At 56.3% G+C, this 23,664-nt stretch overlaps 1 protein-coding gene across 1 annotated transcript in view; it reads left to right on the top strand.

Moving 5' to 3' along the window:
* TOLLIP (toll interacting protein) overlaps positions 1 to 19,212 on the top strand; it is a 30,940-nt gene extending 11,728 nt beyond the window's left edge. The window contains exons 2-6 of the mRNA XM_044749885.2: positions 1,962 to 2,111; positions 7,590 to 7,772; positions 8,805 to 8,957; positions 9,909 to 9,999; positions 16,544 to 19,212. Of these exons, the coding sequence (XP_044605820.1) occupies positions 1,962 to 2,111; positions 7,590 to 7,772; positions 8,805 to 8,957; positions 9,909 to 9,999; positions 16,544 to 16,758 (792 nt within the window). The 3' untranslated portion in view covers positions 16,759 to 19,212. The remainder of the gene's footprint in view (positions 1 to 1,961; positions 2,112 to 7,589; positions 7,773 to 8,804; positions 8,958 to 9,908; positions 10,000 to 16,543) is intronic.
* Positions 19,213 to 23,664: the final 4,452 nt, after the last annotated feature.

Here is a 23,664-nt window from a genome sequence, read left to right as displayed (position 1 = left end):
ACATGCGGCCTACAATGCCCCTTGGGAAGGTGCTGTGCTCTTCTCCTGGCACCTGCTGCCGTCTAGTCAGTCTGCAGTGCATGCTCAGGCCCAGGCTCTGGGCCCAGCACCCCAGGTGCAGAGAAGCTGTCAGATATTGTCTTTGCCAGGAACATCTTCTCTGATGACACAAAGATCACTCTGAGATGTCCCAGTCTGTTGGGTCACGTGAGGCGAATGGCCAAGATAAGTGCACTCTTGTTCTTTAGAGAAAAGCAGTTGGAGCACCAAGGTGATGGGGTGCAGGGGTGGCGGGGGAGAGCCCCCAGACTGGGGTCCTGAGTTCTCAGCACTCAGCCGGCACTGAGCCTGTGTGTTCCCCTTGTGCTCAACTCCATTGGTTACGGAGCCCTGCCTGGTTTGTGAGGTCTCCAGGCCAAAGGGAGGAACAAGGGAGGCCGAGGGAGGAACCTAGACCTTTCCAGCGACATTTGAAATGAAAATGGAAAGTGACGAGAGCACCTGGGGAGAAATGCTTTCCCAGTGTGCTTGTGAGGTCAGCGGGTGCAGAACCTCCTGGACCTTGGCCGAATGCCTCGTCATTGGGAAGTCCAAAACCCCAGCAGGCGTCTGGTCTGCACAGCAGAGGCCTTAGGGTGTAAGGAGAATCCTGGACATCCGAGGTGGTCCCTGGTGGCTGCCATCAGTGAATGCCATTTGCCAGAACTCATCCTGTGACACAATGGGGTTTACTATTCAGCATTTCCTGAAAACAAGCAGCCCTTCAAGCCCTTGGCTGGGAGTCCCTTTGTGATGTCCACTTGGAGTGGCTAACGAGGACCCGGGTCCACTGCTGGCAGCGCCTGTGCCCCTGTGGCTCCAGTTTCTCCACCAGCAGCCAGGCCTCCTCTTCTGAGGGGATTTGTTAGCCCAGTGGGCTTCTTCAGCCATTTGTTGATCTGGGCATTTCTTAGCCTGTGACCCCTCCAGACCCTGTACCCACCCTGCCCTGGAAGGAGCAGAGTGGCGACTGTCCTGCTCATTGAGCTGGGCTGGGTCATTGGGTCGGGTGAGTCGGGCCCCAGGCTGGCTCTGCCTTGCTGCAGAGCCACCTGGCGCCCTGGCATGGGGGTGCAGCCATTCCTCCTCTGCGCGTCTCTGCTGTGTCAGCCTTTTCTGGAGCCACTTCAGTGAGTCTCAACTGACTCTTGCTTTAATCTCCTCCAGTTTTCCCTGGAAGACTTTGTTCTCCCACTGCCCTTCAAGCCCTTCCCCTAACTCACACTCCTGGCATGTCCCTCAGGAGCATGTCCCCTCCAGCCCCTGGGGCTGGGCCTCTTCAGGGTCCTTCCTTCTGTCCAAGGCCAGCAGCCTAGTGGACAGAGGCTTCCTGAGAAGTGGAAGGGTGAGGTCTTGGGGCTTCTTGGTGTCAGTCTATTCACTTCTTCAGGGCGCTGTTGAGTTTGCCCTGTTTCAGATGGGAGTATTTGAAGTATGTCGTAGAGAGGGTTTTCCAGAGAGCTTTAGATCCACAGTTCAGATTTCTTCTCGTTCGTTGTTTGAACAGGTGCCCGGCCAACAGCTGTAGTGGCACCAGGGAAAACAGGTTCTGGACATGTGAACAGAGTGCGTGTGAATATGACCTGAGAAACCATCCAACAAGCCCATTTTGAGCATGAGAACCTGATTTCAATGGCAGCAACATGTAGTGAGCCCGCACAGAGCCTGGTTTGAGTATATGTCTGCTGAGTGAGAAGGGCTCCCGTGCCAGGGGGTGCAGAGCCGCTGCTGAGGGCCGGAGTGGTCGTTCCAGGCCCTCAGACTGGACACTCTGACCCTGTGGGCCCCTCGTCTCACAGGTGAAGAAACTGAGGTGCAGCATAGCCCAGGCCTCTGGGTCCTGGAAATGCCCAGGGTTTGGCCCTGTCTCACTCTGTCCCTGGCCTTACTGATGCCGTGATGTCGTCTCTTCCTGGCCCTAGGTGTACATTGGCGAGCTCCCGCAGGACTTCCTCCGCATCCTGCCCACGCAGCAGCAGCAGCAGATCCAGCTGGACGCACAGGCGGCCCAGCAGCTGCAGTTTGGAGGGACAGTGGGCACGGTGGGCCGCCTCAGCATCACCGTGGTGCAGGTGGGTGTTGGGGCTGGGGCCTTGGCCACATGGTGGGGAGAGAAAGGGTGGAAACAGGTGGGATTGTGGGTTTCAGCTTTTATGCCACGTTTTTTGTGTGGACAGATGGAACTTTTTCTGACTCCACTTTTTCCTGAAACATATGTGTGAAAAATATTGGTTATTACCCAGGGTTCTGCCAAAAATAAAGTAATTAGTAATGAACATTTATTGGTGTCTGCTCGATGCTGGGCACTGTTCCTTTGTGCAAACGGTCTCTCCTGACCATCACGGCAGCTGGGGGAGGTGGAGGTGCTGCCATTGTCCAGACAAGGGGGTGGACAGAGAGGGCCAGTGGCGGCGGCTCTCCCATCCAGCCAGGAGCCTTTCTAGTTGTCATGCAGCCTGGTGCTGATGGCCTGGACATGCCCACGGTTGCTGGATGAAAACCAGATACACTGTCGGACGTGAAATGGTTTTGTCACCAAAACTTTCTGTAAAACCATGAGGAAAGAAAATCATTGCAAGTCACAGTTTTGTAGAAATGCACAGACAGAAGAATCTGTTGGACGTCATGAATGAGTTGGAGTTTTGAGGTGCGTACTTCGCAGCATCCCCAGCACTCAGCAATACTCTTCGGTGCTGATGGGGTTCACAGTCAAGCCCCCTTTTCGTCATAGCACACCTCAAAGACTCACTCGTGCACGTTTCTAAAATAACATGCTGCTTCCTCTGCTCAGTGACCTCCTGTCGCGGTAAATTCAGGGCCTGCTGTAGCAGAGTGCCACCCCCTCCTGTGGGTACGTGGCTGCAAGGCACTCTGGCCCTTCCCGTCGTCTCATGAACACTCGTTTGCAGCCTGTCTGCACCCTCCATGAGCTCCGCCAGGACCTCTGTGGTGCCGGCACGGTGTCAGGAGCACTCCTGGTTCACCTCCTTGACTTCTGAGAGCATCACCGTGTTTTCCACTTGCTTTGCAATAACCCTTCTCCCTTGGCTTACAGAGGCCACGCCTTTGTTCTCAGTCTGCTCTCCCTGGTCCTCTCCCGGGCCCGGTGGAGAGCTGTGGGGTCTGGTCCCCAGCCACCCTCTCCCCTCCCTGCCCACACGCCCCAGGGGGAGCAGCTCCTTGCCCACACCCACCCCTTGGCTCAGTTGCAGACTCGTGTGTGCACTCATCCCTTGGGGCCTCCCCCAGATGTCCAGTAGGCGTTTCAGATGTGTCCTGCCCAGAGTGCCCAAAGTGGAGCTCTTGCCTCCAGTCCCCCACACCTGCTCCTTCCCAGTCTCCGTAGGCAGCAGTGCCATCTTTCTAGAAGCTCAGACCTGCAGCCTTGGGCCACTCTCTCTGTTGGCTCTGTCTCATTCTATGCAGCCCCCATGGCAGGCTCATGGCTCGCCCCAGGGGTCTGGGCTGAAGCACTCTGCCCACCCTGCTTGCCAGCCCCTTGGACGGCCAGAGCCCTGCAGGTGGCTCTCCCTGCTTGGTCCCGCATGCCTTCTCCCTGCCTCGCCCTCCCTGCAACCCCTTTCCACCTCCTTCATCTGCCTCCTTCCACGGAACTTTCCCAAGTGTCCCACTCGCTCCCTCACCTCCCCCCAGGGCACCCTGTGCTCGAGGATGCTCTGTTCCCCTCACCTGGTTATTCTCTACATTCGGCAGTGCCGTCTGCCATGCTGTGTGTGACGTGTGTCTGCCGCACATGGCTGTGGGAGGCAGAGTGGTGTGTCTGTCTTGTCTGTCCCTGGCAGATGCTAGAATAGCGCCTCGTGTGTAGTTGTGCCCAGTAAGTATGGGAATGAGCCACGTTCCTTAAACATGTGCTACGTGCCTGCAGTGTAGTCACAGAAAAGCCCTTAGAAGTGTAAGGGACAGCCTGAGCATTCCATCCGCGGTGTGGGGGGGCGAGGTGCAGGTGCGGCCGTGGAGGAGGGAGGCAGTGAAGCCGGGGGTCGGGCCTCGAGGAGTGAAAGGAACCCGTGTGAGCACAGCTGGGGTTCAGGACAGGGCGATGCCAGGTGAAGAGGAGCCTCGAGGTGCTGGTTCCGGGAGTTGGCCGCGCTCTGAGCAAATGCGATTGATGGGCTGTGGTGACTGCTTTAAATCAGTGAGAGAAAACCAGCTTAGCAGCCAGGCAGGAACAAAATAAAAAGTTACTCAGAAGCTATGGAAAATCAAGCTGGTTTCAGACCTTTCTGCTACGTATTTTCCAGAAAACAACGGCAATTTCTAAGCTGTTTTGAGGAGAAGGTGTATAGTCTTAAGAATTGGTCCAGCAAATTTATGGTGAAGACAATAGAAGGGTGTTGAAGCTCTTGAAGGCTAATAATGCTGCTCAGCTGGGAGCTTCTGTGCTGTTCCAGGGTCTCCTCCAGCCGCCTGAGAAGAAGGTGAAAGTGAAGCCCAAGAATGGAGAAGTTTTGGTGTAAAAGGATCCCTCACGACTGGTTCAGTGTGAACAGCTGTAGTTCCATCCAGACAGAGGTAGAAAGCACACACACACACAGAGAGGCTGGAGTAGAAGAGGGGAGAGTGGAGGCAGAGGGCAAGGTGTGCCTGGAGGTCCTCTCCTGATGACTGGCCCTTGGGCGCAGGAGGGCAGAAGCAGAAGATGGTGAGCGTGGGGTGTGCGAAGCCCTGACAGAAGGGAAGGACAAGTGCATTATCCAGAGTGAGATCCAGGAATGGGCACTGACTGGGCCAGGTTATTTCTTATTTGTGGAAAGTAGAACTCAAGTATGAGTCCCCCGCTTGTGCCAGGAGCTGCTCCAGGCGTGGGGACATGGCAGTGAATAGACAGACCCGAAGCCTGCCCCTGGGAGCCAACCAGCTGGGGTCGAGGGACAGACAGTGGATGGTGCACAAGTAAAGCAGCCTCTTAGCAGGTGGCACGCCCTCTGGGTCAGGACAGCTGGGTGGAGGGTGGCCAGGGAGGTGGATCTTAGCTGAGCCCTGTAGGGGCCAGGGGACGAGGGGCCAAATTGACTGTGGAGGTGGGGCTGGACCTTGTGGACCAACTTGCAGGACTGGGAATCAGACTGAGTGGAAGGGAAACGCCCTGTCCTGAGCTGAGTTCCCAAGGCTCCCTCTGGCTGCTGTTGGGAAGGTCGTGGCGAAAGGGTGGAAGTGCCTGCACTCGGAGCACCTCAGGAAGCACCTCAGGGAGCACCAGTGGACTTGAAGATTGCATCCGAGTGTGAAGGAAGGAGGGTCGGCATGACCCCGAAGGCCTGTGTCGCCAGCAGCTGAAAGATGGAGAGGACATTGACCAAAATGGGGGAATAACAGTGGGAGCAGGTGGGAGGGAATTGGAAATGGTTCGGTGCCAGACCCAGTAAGTCGAGGGCGCTTTCAAGACCACTGGCCGAGACGGGAGGTCGTGCACTGCAGGGAGAGGCCCACAGTGTGGACGTGAGGCTGCAGGATGTAGGGCACTCCCTGCTGGGCCTGTCCCCAGAAGGGACAGGCTAGTTCTGCACTGAGGCAGGTGGCAGGCTCTGGGATGGGGCGTGGCCGGCACCCTTGGCCAGAGCTCTGGGGAAGTTGGCACAAGAGTGGAAGGATGTGGGGGCAAGGAGAGTCTGCGGACAGAAGAGAGGCTTCTGTTGGAATCGCAGTCAGAAGGGAGAAAGGGCGGGGGCTGGAGAGGGTAGCAGGCAGCAAGGGTTTTTGTGTTTTAAAAAAATCAACCTTACTGATTATAATTTACATGCATTAAAATGCACTCATTTGAGTTAGTGTACATTTCCATGAGGTTTGACAAGTTTATCCACCCCTGCAATCACGATAGAGAACTTGTTCAACACGCCGTCCTTGCCTCTCAGTCGGCCCCCGCCCTGCCGGCAAGCCCGCCCGGCTCCAGTGGCGCCCTCAGAGCCGTCTTTTCTGGAGTTTGCGTGGACACGTGTGTCTGGCTCCTTTTGCTGGCCTAATGCATTTGAGATTCGGCTTTGTTCTTGCATGTATCCACCGGCTGTTCATTCCTCTTCATCACTAGTGGTGTGGCTGGGCCAGTCTCATCCGTTGCCCCATTGGAGAACACAGGGTTGTTCCAGCTTATGGCAGTTGTGACATCCAGGGTTCTGTGTGAACGGAAGTTGCCCTTTGATTGGCTCAGTACCTGGGAGTGGACTCCTAGTCCTTTGGTGGGTACACCGTGCTTCCGCTAGCCACGTGCAGGCCCCGGTGCTCCGGGGGTTGACCTGTACTGGGTTGGGTTGGATTTAAGCTGTTCCAGGAGGTTCCTGGTGTTCTCACTGGAGTTTTCATTTGTATTTTGTTGACGACTAAGTGGCGTTGAGCAGTGTTTCATTTGCTCATTTGCCGTCAGGATTTCTTATTCAGATTTTTTTTTAAAAGATTGGCCCTGAGCTAACATGTGTTGCCAATCTTCTTTTCTTCTTCTTCTCTCCAAAGCCCCCCCAGCACATGGCTGTACACTCTAGTTGTAGGTCCTTCTGGCTGTGCTGTGTGGGACGCCGCCTCAGCATGGCCTGATGAGTGGTGCTAGGTCCGTGCCCAGGATCCAAACCAGCAAAACTCTGGGCCACCAAAGCAGAGGGCACAAACTTAACTTCTTGGCCAGGGGCTGGACCCTCCTCTTCAGACCTTGTGCCCATTTTGGGTTGGGTTGTGTTTAGTTACTGAGATTGGAGAGTTCTTTGTATATTCTGGACTCAGGTTCTTTATCAGACATGTGGTATTTGCAGATATTTTCTCCCCATCCGGCTGGTCTTTCCATCCTCCTGACAGAGTTCCTCAGAGAGCAGGTATCCGATGTTGACGGAGTCCTGTGTATCGAGATTTCTTTCTTGGCTTGTATGTTTGCTGTTGTATCTAAGAGATCTTGTCCAAGATCACAGTGATGGTTTTCTGTTTTCTTCTCATAGGAGTTTCATGGCTCTGGCTTTTATGTTGAAGCCTGTTCCCACTTTGAGTAAATACCAGCTGAGTGGTAATCCGGTCCAGCGAAGCCTCCCTCTCCCTTACCGTGTTCACCGTACCCCTCCGCCCCAGGCTGCCTGTGTCACTGGGGCTGGGCTCACGACCTACGTGAGGTGTGGCTGGGCTTCTCGGGATTTGGAGACCTGTGACACTGAGGGTGACTGGCCTGTGACCCTGGCCAACGGGCGGCAGCAGACAGAGCTGAGCACTGTGAAACAGTCGTGAGGGGAGAGGGAGCTAGCGCACTTGCAGGACCAGGCGCCCTGAAGTCCTCCTTCCAGACCCCCGCTCCAAGTGTCTGCAAGTGACCTGATGCCTGTCAGGCCCGGCACTCCGTGTTTTCCCGCAGAGATGCACAACGCGAGCCGTGACCACTGTCTTACTCCTGGTGCCCAGGAGCACAGTTATGACCGTGTACCGGCTGATTTGAGTGGCTGGATTCATACCCGGAAAAGCCCAGAAGTGATGAATTGAAGGATCAGACCACCTAGGTGAGCCCTGAGCTTTCAGTCTGATGGTGACTGCCTTGTTTTCTGACGTTGGCTTTGTTTCAGGCCAAGTTGGCAAAGAATTACGGCATGACCCGTATGGACCCGTACTGCCGGCTGCGCTTGGGCTACGCGGTGTACGAGACGCCCACGGCGCACAACGGCGCCAAGAACCCTCGCTGGAATAAAGTCATCCAGTGCACGGTGCCCCCGGGTGTGGACTCCTTCTACCTGGAGATCTTTGACGAGGTGAGGGGCCGCCCTCCTGTCGCTGAGGCACTGTGTCGTTCTGGCGACTCAGCCTGCTCTGGGAACCCTAGGTGTGCTGGACACGGGGCATTTTATGCTTTGTGACAGGTGTCCTGGTGTCCCCAGCCATAGTGAAAAGCTGTGCCCTCTGTAGGATCTTTCACAGCTTGGGTTCAGAAACCTCATCACCAGTGACACAGACTGAGCACTCTGCAGATGGGGCGTTTGACACATCACCCCCAAACCAGGCACATGTACCCCATCCCCAATGACACAGACACTGAGCACTCTGCGGATGGGGTGTTGACATTGTCACCCCCAGACAAGGCATATTGAGGCAGCCGGCTGTTTGTGACTAGGTTGGATGTAAAGGGGTCAGACCCGGGGCTGGGGGAAGTAGGGTTCTTGGCGGTGCGAGTCACAGTGAGCCCATCCTGGTGTTCCTGAGGAGGGTGCGATAGATGCCATGGGGCTCTCCCCAGCCTGGTCCTCTGGGCTCCTGTTTGGGAGTGCCCCACCCCTCCTGAGGCCGGGCCAGGGCCGCAGGAGGCCTGGTCAGCAGAGTGAGAGCTTGGGGGTCAGGTGGGTAGCAAGCAGGATGTGGCCCTGTGGTGCCTGCGCCCTCTGCCCTCCCTTGAGTCTTTACCTTCTGCCCAGTGCCTCTGCGGCCCCAGGCCAGTAAGGGATGGGTGGGGGGGCGAGGTTAGAGAGAGAGTGCTGCCTTTGCTCCCTTCCTGTCACTGGACGGTCGGGCTTGCGAGGGAACCCAAGAGGGAACTGAGAGGGTGGGGAGGAAGGGCCATGCAACTCCAGGCGCCTGACTGCGGCCCTTGCTGGCCAGAGAGATGGGGACGAGGGCCGTGGCCCCATGGGATCCTCCCTTCCAGTCATGGAGAGAGGGGGCAGCCCCAGAGGTTTACCCTCTGCCCGGAAGGTCGAAGGAGGAGCCAAGGGCCTGATCCCAGGGGAGGGGCTCTGAAGGAGGCTGGGGTGGGGTCATGCAGCGTGGTCTTCCCCTGCTGTCCCCCTCAGCGAGCCTTCTCCATGGATGACCGCATCGCCTGGACGCACGTCACGATTCCTGAGTCCCTGAAGCAGGGCAAGGTGCTGGACGAGTGGTACAGCCTGAGTGGGCGGCAGGGCGATGACAAGGAGGGCATGATCAACCTGGTCCTGTCGTACACGGTGAGGGGCCTGGGGACGGCAGGGCGGGAAGACGTGGTGAGCTCTTTGCCAGCCCCCAGTGGCCAGTGGCCACTTCAGCTCCTGGTTCTGGAACCGCTTACCCCTGAGGAGCTCAGCACAGAGACAGAGCCGGGCCGTGGCTAGCGCTTCAAGTCCCCTGAGCTCTTGCCCACACCATCCTGGTGCTCCACGCTCTCAGGGCCCTTGGGGGTGATGGGGAGCAGTTGGTGGTGCAGGGATAGGGAGCCAGGATCCTGGGTTCCTGCTGCCCCCTGTGTGTCACCCGGGTGGTCTTATGATCGTAGTGGCTGTTTAACTTTTACTATAGAAAATTCCCGACGTGTGTGGAAGTAGAGAGAGGAGTCTGGCAGACCCCGTGTGGGCTGATCAGCCAGCTCCACACTCACCCTCTTTGTGCTGACTTGTTTCATCCCCTCTCCCTCTTAATTCTGGGCTGTTGTAGAGCAGGTCCCCACAACAACATGATTTTACTCATAAATGCTTTGTTACCTGTCATTAACAGACGTTTTTACCTATATGCAAAGCTGTTATTACACTTAAATAGTAAAATCTTAGAGAGACTCTTGTGAAATGTTATGGGTGTTGATTCTAAATTTTATCCTTAAATTGACTTTCTTGAACTGTGTTCTTTGATTGCGTCTCAGTTAGCTGTGGGTCTGTGGGTCTTACAGCATCTTCTAGTGCCAGTCGGTCACCCCCTGATCTCCCAGCAGAGTTGTGGGGGTGGAGTGGTGTCAGTGGGAGCATCTGAAGAGGTTGATTGGGCTCCGTGACTGGCCAGCCAGCCGTGCCTCTGTCCCAGGTCGTGTGACTGGGCTCCAGGCAGCGTGCTGTCCCTCTCAGGACTGCTTTGGCAGGATGGGAAGCGGTGGGGTTTTGATGTGTGATGCGTTCTTCTGTGACCCCGGGATTGACTTTGGTGTGTTTTAGTCGCTGCCTGCTGCCATGATGATGCCGCCTCAGCCCGTGGTCCTGATGCCCACTGTGTACCAGCAGGGCGTTGGCTACGTACCCCTCACAGGTATGTGACCCCCAGCCTTTCCGATGTCGTTCTGCTGGGAGGGCCTTAGAGCAGGGAGGGAGGAGCATGGGGATGCATGGAGATCCTTCCAAAAACAAACAAAGGTCTGGTGTTATATTTGAATTTTTTATGCATACATAGGAAGTGGAATGTGTTTTCCCTGTTGACACAAATAAGGTGAGTTGAAATTCATGGAGCTGTAAAAACGTAATTTCTAAACGCTTTAGCATATGAGTTATTGTAACAAAAGATCACATTCTTGTTGGGTGAAATGATCCATGTGCTCTAATGTTATTGTTCCTGTCATGTTTATTTACCTTTATAAATTAGCAATTGATGACAGCACAGCAAAATCAAGGTGGATTGTAGCTTTTATGCCTTTGAATTTTCAAATCTTAATGTTAGTCTGTTGGTTAACTTCCACTCTGGCTACAACAGCAACTGGACTCAGCTAGCCTCCCGCCATAAACAGCCATCAAACTGGGCAAAAGAAACAAGGCAGCAGCTATTGTCAGGCATTGGCCGCGTGTGGTACAAGACTGGCTCCCGGGAGAAGGGAAATGGGGCAAGCCCCACGGTCACCCCATCTCTGCCCAAGACAGTATCTTTGCTATGTGCAGGGAGCTGGGGTCCAAGCAGGGTGCTGAGGAGGCCAAGGCCAGAGTCTCGGTGGCAGAAGTGGCCGGAATCTGTGGAGCAGGGCCTTGGAGAGGAGGAGATGTGCGGGTGGGGGCCCCAGCTGCTCATGCTCAGGGTGCTGCTTTGGGGTTGGGGCAGCGGGGCTGCTGTGGGGTTTCTGCCCCACCAGAGCAGAGAGCCCAGGCCAGCACCCCAGTCACACCTGGCGCAGCCGCATGACCTGCCCTAGAGCAGGCCTGCTCTGGACACACCCTAACCCTAAGCCAGCCTCAACCCACTTCCTGCCAGGGGTGAGGCAGGCTTCAGAGCTTGGAGGCTGCGCCCTGAGTTAGAGGGTTCAGCGCGAGTTCAGGGTGTTCTGCCCTTGATCAGACTGCCCCGGGGCAGGCCAGGTCTTCTCAGGCCCCGGCACGGCCTGTGGTCCCTTCGCCCCGGTACTGGTGGTGCCACTATTCACTGCACCATGGTAGGGTCTGCCCACCTGCTCACTGGGCAGCTGCCCTGCTTTCTTTGTAACTATTAACTAAGAGGTGTTTTGTATAGGAGGCAGGTAAGACCACGTCAGTGTCCTGTTTCTTGTCAGATCTTGAGTTGATTCACCATTTCCCTAGAGCAGCGTTACTTGTGGTTTCCTGTTTTATCCTGTGGTTATAATTTGTTACTAACAGTGTTTGTTTTGTCACTCAATTACCCGAGACATGGACAGAGGGAGTTGGGTTATTTGTCCTTTGCGTGTGTCCCTGTTGTCCTTTGGGCCTTCCTTTCTGGTGCTACAGGACATTCCAGGCTCATTGTGGGCATTCCTTGCCTCGGCCTGGAGTTAGCCATGTCTCCAAGGAGACTTTCTTGTGGGTTTTCTAATCTTAATTTTAGAAGAAATGTCTAAACATGAAGCACCTGGAAGAAACGTGTAACTTTATAAAGCCGTTTCTCTTTAATGGAAATTGCAGAACAGAAAGAGAGAAAACCAGTCAGGTGAAGATTGGCCTGCTCCCGAACTGCCGGAGCGCACTCTGTGTGCGAGGACCAGCCTGTCTGCGGCCCCTGCTCCTGGACGGCCGCTGGACCCTGGGTTGTGGTCATTGCAGGTGTTGCCTCCTCCCAGCCATCCTCCCCGTCCCCCACAGGTGGCCTGGCGGTGCAGGGGCAGGTAGTGGAGCCCATGCATTGCAGGCGGGGTCCCGTGGACACCCAGCTACACGGGTCCAATGTGGAGAGTCGGCAGTGGGTTACGAGGAGAGCCTGTCACAAGTTCTCCTTGCTGTGCTTTGGGGTTTTCTGAGCTGGAGCAATGCCCAGGAGCCTGGCGGTTGCATAGCCAGTTTCTAGAGGAAAGCGGTTGCCAGTGGAGTGGCAGGTGAGATGGAGGGCCAGCACATGCTGCCCGGGGACACGTGCCCTGTGTCCTTGCTGGAATCCTTTGCACTGCTGTTCTCCTTGTTTCTGTGCACGTGGATTGTTGATAGAACGTCTGGTTTTGGCCGTTGCAGCCTGGCCTGTGACAGGAGCGCTCCCGGTGCACACCCGGCTCTCAGGTTCACGTGCTCACTGACTCAGAGGACCTGGCCTGGTGTGCAGCCTCCGCCGTGGCCTTGAGTTAACGTGACTCTCACCTTTTCCCTCCCACCTCCACGTCTCTGCAGGCTGTTGATGGAACTGCTGTCCCCACCCACGTCTTCGCCATCTGTAGTTCTGTCTACCTGCACAGATGTGACTGCTGGATGCCATTCCCCGAGGGGGCCAGGGAGGGGCCCTGGGGCTGGGGCCACTGATGGGGCCAGGCCGGCCTTGAGCCGGGCCCAAGAGGTGTGCTCTGTGCAGACAGCGGTGGGCAGTATGCGTTTGCTGGCTGTGTCTGGAAATCCATCCCTGCTGGGAAGACGGTCTGTTTCTGGCGCTTGGTTGCTTTGCCACTCTCTCCTGTTCCTCTTTCTCTTTAAGCTCAAACTGCCCCCCATCCCCCACCGAGGAGCAGGTCTCTAGTGCAGGGTCCAGTGGTTTCTGTGGAGCTGACCAGAGGTGGAGATGCTGATGCTTTTCGACAGTGCAAAAGCAAAGCCGACCCGTGTGTACCCGCCCCTCTGTCCTGCAGGGGTGTTTGGCCTGGCAGCAGCCCTGGGCGCTTCTCTGAGAGTCCAGAGAGAGGCAGTCTGGTGGCGCCCATGACATGAACCGCCACATTAGAGCTGCGCCTGGATTTGGGGTGAAGTGCAGCCGACTGCTGGCCCAGCCACGTTCTCCCCATAAGTGGATTTCACAGCAAACACAAAATTCAAAGCTAAGTGCCATACGGTATCTCACTTAAAGTGAGAATTGGGTTTTTATTAATTTCTCAAACTGTCACTTAGAATTCCCTCCCTCCTGGCTGGAATGTGGTTGTTAATCAGACCTGATAGTTTTGAAATGTGGCACCACAGTTACGTAGTCACGTAGGTCTTTTTGATGTGCACCGTCGCAAGATTGAACAAGCCTCCAGCCGCCTCACACCGTCCTTCAGGCTCCGGTCTGCTTGCTGTCTTCGCAGCAAGAGCATCTCCAAGGCCGTGACTCCTGTGTCATGTGCACCTTGGCCGTTGCTGCATCTGGGTGCCCGACTAGACCTTCTCGGGCCATAAAGTGACGTCTTTCTTCCATGTGTCACGTTACGTGGACTGCTGTGCTTTTACTTGTGCCTGCGTGGTCTTTGTGCAGTCGGGTTGGAGAATCGGCTCCTCTGAAACAGCAAGTCATGTTTCCATTTTCTGTGACGTCATTTGATTGTGAGTTGGGAACTTGATTTCACTCAGACGTTGGGCCGCAGAGACGCTGTGTGCGCGTGGCCGAGCAGCGTCCCACCGCACGGGCGACGCTGCTCCTGCTCCGTGTGTTGCGCGTCTCCTTGGTGTCAGTGCTTGCGCTCCGGGAGCTGAGGCAGGGCGCTGAGCGGGGCCCTGTCCTCGCCAGGTGGCTGCTGCACTGTCCACAGGGCTCGCTCCACCTCTTCGCCTACTGAGCCCCAGGACCCTCTTCTTGGGTTCTGCCGATGCGCAGAGCTCTTGGTCCATCCCTTCCCTATAGAGTCTCTGCCCGTTCCTGTTTCACAGGAGGGTTTGATGGGCATGTCTACCCTCAGTTCTGTGGGTGGTCAAAACGGCAGTTTCGTCCTGGAGGACGCTCGGGCACGCAGACTTGGAGTTGTCTGGAGCAGGGGAGCTGCCTTCTCTTGGGAGGTATCCCTGAGACGTGCTGGCCGGGCTTTGCAGGGCCGTGATGGTCCTCTGAGTGTCCCTTTTGACCTGAGCTCGCTCTTGGGAACAGGCAGGGGTTTTTTTCTCTTGGTCGACAGCAGGCTGGGTTCTTAAATCCTGGCATGCCAACACGTTGCGTTCCTCACCGTAGATTGTTGAGGTACCCACCACTTCTCTTCCCTGTCCCCCTCAGGCCTGTGGACTCTGGAAGGAGAGGGTCTGCTTGCGTAGATGTCAGTGGTGGGGATGCAAACAGCAAGTGCACTTTCCCTGTTGGGAAGGCTGTGAGAGGGAGCAGCGTGAGTGCACGAGGTGTAGTGGTGCGGACACGACATCCCGTGCTCCTGTCCACTCCATGTTGCTGTGCTCCTGTCCACTCTGTGTTCCCGTGCTCCTGTCTACTCTATGTCGCTGTGCTCCTGTCCACTCCGTGTCCCTGTGCTCCTGTCCGTTCTGTGTCCCTGTGCTCCATGTCCCCGCACTCCCTGTCTGCTCTGTATCCCTGTGCTCTGTGTCCCTGTGCTCCTGTCCGTTCTGTGTCACTGTGCTCCGTGTCCGCTCTATGTCCCTGTGCTCCCTGTTCACTCTGTGTCCCCCCGCTCCATGTCTGCTCTGTGACCTCTACTGCACCGGTAGCCTGTCTGGTGCATGGCATTGGCCCTCTGGACTGCAGGGCATGGCTGTCCATCCACCGTGAGGCCCTGAGGGGTCACTCCAGGCGGGGCACTTGCCTCAGAGATAGGCCAGGCAGTCACGCAGCTCTTAGTCCTCCATCTGAGAAGGAAGGAGGATCATTGTGCACCTTCGGGGCCTTGAAGATGTCAGGGTTGTGATGTGCTTTCTCTTCTCCTTGTACTCAGGGGGTGGGGACGCACTGCCTTGGGCTGGGACTGGGCTCCAATCCCCTTCCTCCTGCTCACGCTGCGACCTGGGTGACCTGATCTCACCAGCCTCAATTGCCTCACCTGTGAGGTGGGGAGGTGACGACCTGCCCTTGACTGTGAGGGGTGGTAATGACCTGCCTTTGACCTATGACCTGAGGTGACGACCCGTCCTTCACTTGTGACTAAGGTGAAGGTTGGCCTCTTAGGATGGCCAGGACTGAAGGCCGGCGGGTCAGGAGTGGAGCCACCTTGGCAAGGTCTGGCCTGGAGGGATTCGGGAGGTGGTGAGTGGGCCCTCTCTGAGCAGACATGAGCGGTGAGTGCTGGCACCTTGGAAGTGGGTTTCGTCCCCTCCGTCCAGGAAGAGGCCTGTGTGTGGCAAATGAGGCCTCAGTTGTGCGCCTCGTTTCAGCAGTCGGAGGTCCTCCCTGCCACTTGTCATTTGGCTTGGTGTTAAAGATGGTGTTTGGTTGCCTGTGGGAGCTTTTGAGTTTAGAAAGGGAGTAGAAATCGTATGCTAAAATTGTTTCTCAGCCTAACGCTCCCATGGGCCTGGTTGGCAGGATTGTTTGTGCTTTTGAAGTTAAAGTAGTAGTGATTTTAAATCCCTTTGGACTTTTTCAGGGGGTATTTAATAGGAATTCCTCAGTGTGTTAGCTGTTCAGTCTCGTTAGCACTTTCCATCCTCAGATCCGTCTGTGTCTCTCAGGGAACAGTGTTGAGACGCGTCAGAGCCTTGACTGGGGGTCGGGCTGCATCGGCACTTAGGGACTGTGAGTTCCCAGCAGGTCAGAGGCCACAGGCCTTCCTCTGTGGGCTCTGAGTCCTCACATCTCTGAGTTTGTCATCCCACATCTAACAGAGAGGGAGTGAAGGGGACTCATGTGGTGTGAGGAGGTGACATCAGGGCCCCACATGGAATTGACGGGGCTGAACATCCAGGAGACCCCACAGAAGAGACCGCGCCGCGCAGACGCGTCAGGTCCTCGTGAGCGTTTTCTTGGGTTGTGCGTTGTTACCACGTGTGTCATGTGCATTCTGCATGTGAGCGCGCAGCCGCACTGGGCATTTAGTGCCTGCCGTGGTTTTATTTCCTTGTCAGTATACGATTAGGACATACGTGGCACGCTGGGGAATTATTTTCTAGAGTGTGTGATAAAGGAAAAGACTTAACCTCAGATGTTTGGGTAAAGATTTATCTGCTGTTTTGTTTTCAGAAGAAGAGAATTAGTGGCCTTTGGTCAGTGAAAATTGACCCCGATGGAGTGAATCTACAAGTTCCTAAGGGATCAAAGTGTTTGAGCCCCTTGTTTTCACTGCCCCCCCCCAGCTGTGAAGCAGGCTTGTGTGGGATTTGGAAGATGAACCTTGCATTTTGTTGTGGGAGGAGAGTGAATGAATGAAGTTGGAGTCACACAGAGGGGCTGCTCACCCTCGTCTCTCCCATGGGTGTCTGGGTGGGGTTTTTGGTTTTTTTATTGAGGTATAATTGACATAATGTTACGTCAGTTTCAAGTGTACAGCACCCAGTTTGTATACACCACGAGATGATCACCACGATGAGTTTAGTTACCACCTGTCACCACACGAAGTTACAGCATCTTTTTTCTCTTGTTGGGTTGGTATTTGAGGTCATGTTTCCTGGATGTCCTTGGGGCTTGGTGGTCGTGAGACCTGAGGGGACCCCATCCCTCAGGGAGGCCAGTAAAACACATCACGCTCTTCCTTGAGCCAGTACCAGCCTCACGCATTGGTGACGTTCTGTTTTTCCTGAACTCCGTCTTCTGCTTGCAGGAGTGCCTGCTGTCTGCAGCCCCGGCATGCTGCCCGTGGCCCTGCCCCCGGCAGCCGTGAGCGCCCAGCCCCGCTGTAATGAGGAGGACCTGAAAGCCATCCAGGACATGTTCCCCAACATGGACCGGGAGGTGATCCGCTCTGTGCTGGAAGCCCAGAGAGGGAACAAGGATGCAGCCATCAACTCCCTGCTCCAGATGGGCGAAGAGTCCTAGAGCGCGCCCCTCGCTGCCACGTTGCTCCCAGCCCTTTGGACTTGCCAACCCCAGGGTTCCCCAGGGAGCACTGTCCCGATGAGATTCCCGTGAAAGACCCCCGTGTAGCCCCTTCCCTCGGACATCTGTTTCCCTGGCCCACACCCTTGGGTGGGATGCATGTGGGTTTTCGGTCCCTGGCGGCTACTCTCAACCATTGGTTGGGGGTGTGGGTGTGGGTGGCTTTCCTCCTAGCTGTGCTGGGAGAGGGGCAGACACGGCGTGTCCTGTGTACACACATGCACCTTCCCGCCGCTTGAGGATGCACGTCCTCAAGTGCCGTGCGCTTCCTCTCACCTGTTCCCGGATGCCTTGTGGGAGCTGCCTGCCTCTGCCAGGGCCTTAGGAAGTATGGAGCCTCCTCCTGGGGTGATTAATGGCATGCAGTTATTGGCTTAATTGAGATAGACCTGTTAATTTAAGGTACAGAGAGCCCAGTAACAGCTGATTTGGGGTTATTTTTACAACTTTCAAACTGAAACTCGTGTCCTTCCCTGGATGCTCTTTGTGGACGTGGGCTGCTCGCCATGTCCTGGTCGGCCTCAGCAGTGCAGAAGGAGCCGGTGTCCAGGGCGGACGAAGCCTGAGCAGGCGTCCTGAGCTCCTGGAGCGCCCCTTCCCCTGCCCTGCTGTGTTCATGCCAACTTCCCAGAGTGTCATTCCGAGGGGCTGCTTCTCTCTCTTGCAACAGAACCTGAAATTGGGGGTAAAAAGTAATAGACACAGTGCTTTGTATTTGTTTACTAAAGGGTATTTAGGACCTCTTGGCTTACTGCTGATGTTGATCTAAACAGACGTTGTGCCCCAGTCATGTGAATTCAGTTGGTGACAGAAATAGCAGTCTCGTGAACGTCAGCATTTGAAAGTCTTGCCAAGAGGCTGGAGGTGTGCGTGCTACGTCTGGACCACACACTGGCCCTGGCCATGGGCACAAACTGGGGACAGGTTGGCTAGTGAAATCAAATTTGAGAAATTTCTCAGAAGTAATGCACTTTAAATAATGCGCGTGCATTGAACGGCTTACGTGCGCAGGTGCATGTCTGGGGTCACAACGTTCAATAAGTCACGGTCACTGTTCCTCCTGCTGAGTCGTCACCTCAGCCTCTGGACACACAGTCTCCCCCGTGTGGATCCCGGCAGCATGGACCTCTGTGGACGATTTAGCACAAGGAAGTTAGAGCTTCAGTGTTGGCCTTTTCCCTCTGCGCACACAGGTTAAGTTTACTGTCGGCTGGAAGAGACTGCCTTCTGCCCCCACGGGTGTGTTTTGCTCGGGTGTGCTTTGTCGGAGTGGTTTTGTAGGCTGAAGAGGCGGTTGGTGGCGGGTGGTGCTGGACCAGGTAAGGGCTTCTGGAGCGGCGGCGCTGTGCTGTTGGGGAAGGAGTTCAGGCTGCTTGCTTGAACTCGGTGAGCCCTGCTTTCTCATAAATCAAAACTCATGTTTCAGCAGTGGGTTTCTCCTCAGACAGAGGAAGTGTTGGGCAGTCCTGCTGCTCTCTGGATTGTCTGGTGGGACCTTGACAAACTTGGCACGGGACAGACAGTGCCGGCCCCCATGTCCCCGGTGGCCCAGTGTTTTCTGCCTTGCCTTTGCTGGGGTGCCGGGAGGCTGCGCATGCGTGGGCCTCCAGGAGCACCTCTCGCTGGGACGTGCAGGGATGTGGGACACACACGCTCGCTCATTGGTGGGCCCTAGCTTGAGGGAGAGTCATGGTTTTAAGACGACTCTAAACTTGCCACATCTCTTAGTTTCCTTTTTCATGAACTCTGTATTTTTTTAATAGATAAAGGGAGATCATATTTTATAAGGCCTTTATTTGTTAAATTAGACTCTCCTTTTCTTCATTTCATGCTGTGTTCGTGCTGGAGCACTCGCTGTGGAGGCAGCCTGCTCCTCACCGCTGGGAAGTTGTGTTCTCTGAAGCACCGCGCAGGCCCTGGGGGAGGCGTGTTAGCCAGCTTCACAGCGGGGCCACCACAGGCTTGAGCCGGACCTGGATGGCTGCCGGTGTCCGGGGCCCGAGACCTCCTCGCACATCCTTGGCAGAGCCACATGCGTCTCCCATATGTGTGCAGGGGCCAGATGGCACAGCCTGGGCCAGCTCGGAGCCCAAAGGGCCTGGTGCACTGATGTCCTCTCTGGCCTCAGTCCCCAGGCCCGTGTGAGTGAGGAGAAAGGGGTTCTGTGTGGTTAGGGTCTGGCCCTTCAGCATCTCCTGAGGGCCACCCTGCGCCCTTTACCAGTGTCCTCTGGGGTTGGCGTGGTGGCTGTGGCTGGAAATGATGCTCAGAACCTTGTTTCTGATGATTCTGTTGGGGTCCAGTGTCCAGAGTTTTCTTTGATTGTAAAATATATTTTTACTTTTCAGCCTTCTAACTTAATAAATGGTCTATATGAAATAGACAATGAAAGTCCTCTAAGGAAAGTTTACATTTTTGTTCCTGAGTATTTTTTAACTTTACTCCTAATAAGCAGGATTGACGAAGCAATCAGAATAAATTCACCCACTAATAAACTCATTACAGGATTGTATAAATAAAGTGAAATCCAGTGGCTAGATTAAGAATACTCGCCTGAAATACATATACCAAGCGTGAGTTTTTGTTTTCTGATTCACGGTCTGGAGGGAAAGTCCCAGATGCTGGGCTGTGGTGCTAGCGGGGGTGCTGTGGGGCGTGCTGTGGGGCCTTGGGCATGAGATGTCCACCCTCTTCTCTTGTCATCACGTCTGTGACTTCCTCTCCAGGCCATTTCCCCCTGGGAATAAGAATAGGACATGGGCCACAGGGTCTCTCATCCTAAGGGCACACGACCCCAGCTCTCAGGGTCAGGTGCCAGACGAAGCTGTGGGCTCTGGCAAGGTTGCACACTGAGCACCGGAAGGCCCGGGCCTCCACACCCTGCACACCGAGCCGTGTTGACGGGCCTGAGTCAGCAGGCATTTCTTCAACAGAAACTTAGGATAGAGAGCAGAAGTGCTACTGCTGAGAACCCACCGTCTGCGAGGGAGGTGGACCGGGGCACAGTTGCCGGCCGGGTGTGCCCCCGCCCTATCCCCAGCCTGGTGTTTCTGCAAAGTGTGTTTACTCCAGGTGACCTTTCTGCCATTCACTCTCTGTAACCATAAATGTCTTTTGCCCAAAACAGCTGAGGAAAGTTGTGCGTGTGCTGGTGCTCAACACGATGCAGAGAAACAAGGAACACTTCTTGTTCTGAAAGACTGGACGAGGAAAGAGATGCTGGGGGGCTCAGGTTCTCCTCAGTGCAGAGCCCAGCTCGCAAAGAAGAGGGACCCCAGGTGGGGATGGCAGTGGCGTGACAGGGAGTGTCAGCGTGGGGGTGGGGGTTTGCTCATGCAGCAGACCTTGGTGGTCCTCGGGGAGCTGTGGTCCTAGGTGTTGGGGCATTCGCTGGCATCTGACATTTTAACAGCAGGAGATGTAGCCTCAGCTCAAGGTTGAGGTACCAACCTGGCTCCTTGGTAGAGGGAGTTAGGAGGAGGCTTGCCCCTGGTGGGGAGAGAAGAGAGGGAGGCGGCCTGAAGCAGGCCCTTCCCCTCGCTGTGGGGGGTCTGTCCTGCAGCCCAGGAGGCCTCGGTGAGAAGTCTCTTTCTAGAGGAAGGCACTGTGCTCGGCGTCTCAGGACCCCAGCACAGATACACAAGAGCCATGCATACTTGGGCAAAATGTCCAGTTGGGAGGACACACCTGTAAAGCGAGGTTCAGAAGTGCCGCGATCCCAGCTGCCAGAGGCTCCCATGGAACAGCAAGAACACCTTCAGATGTGAAAACAAGATCAGATATGAAGTGCGCGCACAGATCAAGAGGCTGTTAAAAATGCCCAGATGGAGCTGGAAAAGCAGCCGCCATGTGCCATGTGACTTCTGCAGGCACTGGACAGATGGATTAAATGGGGCTGTGATGGGGCAGCGCTTTCATCTGCTGTGTCTTTGGGGTGGCCGTGCTCTGCCGTCCCAGCCCCAGCGTGGCGTGGTTTGGGTGGGTGGTCTGGCTTGGGGCTCAGGGTTCCCACCACAGTAGCTGTTCCCAAACAGCTGAAGGTGTCTGGGCAGGTTGTGCTGGTGGCTGAGCCTGTCCATCCCAGTTGTGTGTTGTGGCCCTATAAACCCCAATTTTGATGGGGCCTTGGTGGTGCTTTGAGTCCCTGGTGTCGGTGGTGGCCCCATCTGTGTCCTTGGGTGTCTCTGTCCTCCAGTGCACATTGGGATATATGGCCATGGGCCCCTCTGGGAAGGACTGGGGATCACCACCCCACACACTGCCATGGTGTTGTGGGGTCGTCCTTAGGGAGCCCAGCCTCTCCTCCAGTCCACGGTTTTGGTTCTGGTCTGGGAACTGCCTCAGGTCTGGATGCTGGAGGAGAGGTCATGGCTTTGCACAGGGGGAGCTGACAGATTGCTCTGCTGTTGTGTTCTGAATATGCGTCCTCGTTAGCCGTCCTTCCAGCCTGCCCCTGGGACCCCTGGGTCTAATGCCTGTCACCACACAGAGCTGCTGTCTGGGGCTTCTGCTTACCCTCTGATCTCGGGGCTCGTTGTGGGAGGACCCTCGACCCCACCCCACTGCCTCTGCTAACTGGGGAGTGGGCTTTGTGACAGCATGTGCTGTCCTCAGCCCATTGCAGAGGGCAGCTGCTGCTGGGGTTCTTAATTTACAGGTGCCCCTCACCTGTGCACCCTCGTGGTCTTCCTAGCAAAGGGTCCCCCAGGCCCTGGAAGGAGCCCAGGTCGAGCCCTTGGGTCCCTTCCTCTGCCGTCCGCGAGGGGCATTGTGGGCTGTCTGTCAGTGGGGGCCATTCTTGGCTGTGAGCTTCCAGGAGCCGTCCCAGTCCCAGCAGCATGGCAGAGGGGCCTGCGGGTAACTGCTCCCATGCCACAGACCCCCTGTCTGGCCTGTGTTCAAGCCCCCTGCCCACCCTGCTCCACAACTCGTCAGACCCCAGGATGCTTCCCAGCCCACTCCACCCCACCCCACCCAGGGTCCGCGCCACCCCATCCTGCTCGCTGACCCCATCTGTTACTAGACACCCCCTGGGAGGCAGCGGGCCCCACCGACTCTAGGCTCCCACTCCTTCCCTTTCAGCCTGGCATGAGCACAGGGGCCTTCCCGGGGAGGCAGGTGCTGCCTTCTCCCCAGGGGCTGCCACTCTTACATTCAGGTCCTTGTTCCACCCTCAGTACCCTCTGCACTTGGGCTGCCGGAGGACCATGGCCTCAGCCCGCCCGGTAGGCCCCTGACTCCCCACAAGAAGTCTTGAGGCTGTAATCGCCCACCTGGGTGCCCACGGCAGTGGTTCCATCCCTCATCTCACCGTCCCCATCCCCGCCCTCCTGTCATTGTCCTTCCATGCCTCCTGAGTGCCAGGGAGATGGCACAGGCACGAGTCCCTCACCTGGGCCTTCAGCACCCAGGCAAACGCTCTCCAGGGTGTTTCCCTCTCGTGAGCTCTGACCGTTACAGTCACATTCTCTGGTTATCGTCAGTGCATGAAGGCTCCCAGCGCAGGTCTGCTGGTTTCACAACCTGCCGCCGTCTGCCGCCTTTCTGAATTCTCTGTGTGTAGGGGCTTCGTCAGTTCTTTTGAGTTCTCCATATACGTGATCACATCGTGTGAGAATAGAGATGTGTCTCCGTCCATCTGGCTACCGTAACAGGCGGCTTAAACCACAGACATTCATTTCTCTCAGTGTGGAGGCTGGAAGGCCAGGATCAAGGCTCAGGCAGTCAGTGTCTGGTGAGGGCTTCCAGGTTCACAGACGGTGCCTTCCCGCTGTGTCCCCACATGGCGGAAGGGGCAAGGGGCCTTTCTGTGGTCTCTTTTCTAAGGGCACTAATCCCATTGTGGGGGCTCCACCCTCAGGACCTGATCACCTCCCCGGGCCCCTCCCAACACCATCACACTGGGGGGACACATCAGGCCACAGCAGGTGGCTTTCTGTGTTCCTCCCCGATGCCCGCTACTCTTGTGCCTCCACATGAGTTTACATAGTGGCCAATTCATTTCAAGCCTACGGCAGGCTGAGATCGCAGGAGAGGAGAAGAGGCCCGAGGACAAACATGGGCCCTCCTGCATTGACAGCTGGGACAGGGGGCAGCCAGCGAGGTCCCCCTGCCTCAGCTGGGACCACTGAGTGACTCGCTCGCGTCCATGTGTGTCTCAGGCCCTGGCAGGCCAGCCTGTGTGCGCTCTGGGCCGTAGCAGAGAGGCAAGAGGGAGGGGAGGCACATGTGTGAGGCAGGGCTGGTGGTATGATGACACTTAGGCCCACAGCTCCGGGGGTGAGGGCAGGCTAGGGAGCACTAATGGCCACAGGGGGTGAGCTGGGGGTGGACGCCATGAGGGTGTGATCGCGACCCACCCAGAAGTGTTTCAGTGTGTCAGGTACACGCCAGAGGCCCCACCACACAGGCAGCCGTGCTTAGTGGGGAAGAGTCAGAGCCCAAAGCAGGGTTCAAGGGAGAGCGTGGGGACGAGAGGAGAGGGTGGGGACACATTCCAGGAAGTGCTGCTGGAGGGAGGGAGGGCCAGGAGGGGATGTTTCTGAGGGAGGGATTCTTGTGCTGACAGGTGAAATGACCTCAGAGGGGAGGGAAGGCAGAGGACAAGGGGGGAGGGGGCGGGGGAGGGCTACAGGCAGGCGGTCGGGGGCAGGGCAGGGGAGCTGCATGCAGACACTAGCGGGAGGCTAGGGGCTCCAGGAATCCTGCTCTGATCTCTCCCTGCCTTCCATGTCTGCCCCCACACCAACTCAGGCTGCATGGCCCAGTAGTCCATCTCACTGCAGTGAAGGCCAGGGCCCCTGAAAGGGCCTCCAGGGCCTCCCGACAGCCTGTCTTCCCCCGGCT

The sequence above is a fragment of the Equus asinus genome, chromosome 17 (assembly GCF_041296235.1).
Source record: "Equus asinus isolate D_3611 breed Donkey chromosome 17, EquAss-T2T_v2, whole genome shotgun sequence".
NCBI lineage: Eukaryota > Metazoa > Chordata > Mammalia > Perissodactyla > Equidae > Equus > Equus asinus.
This window is presented reverse-complemented; position numbering and strand designations above follow the sequence as displayed.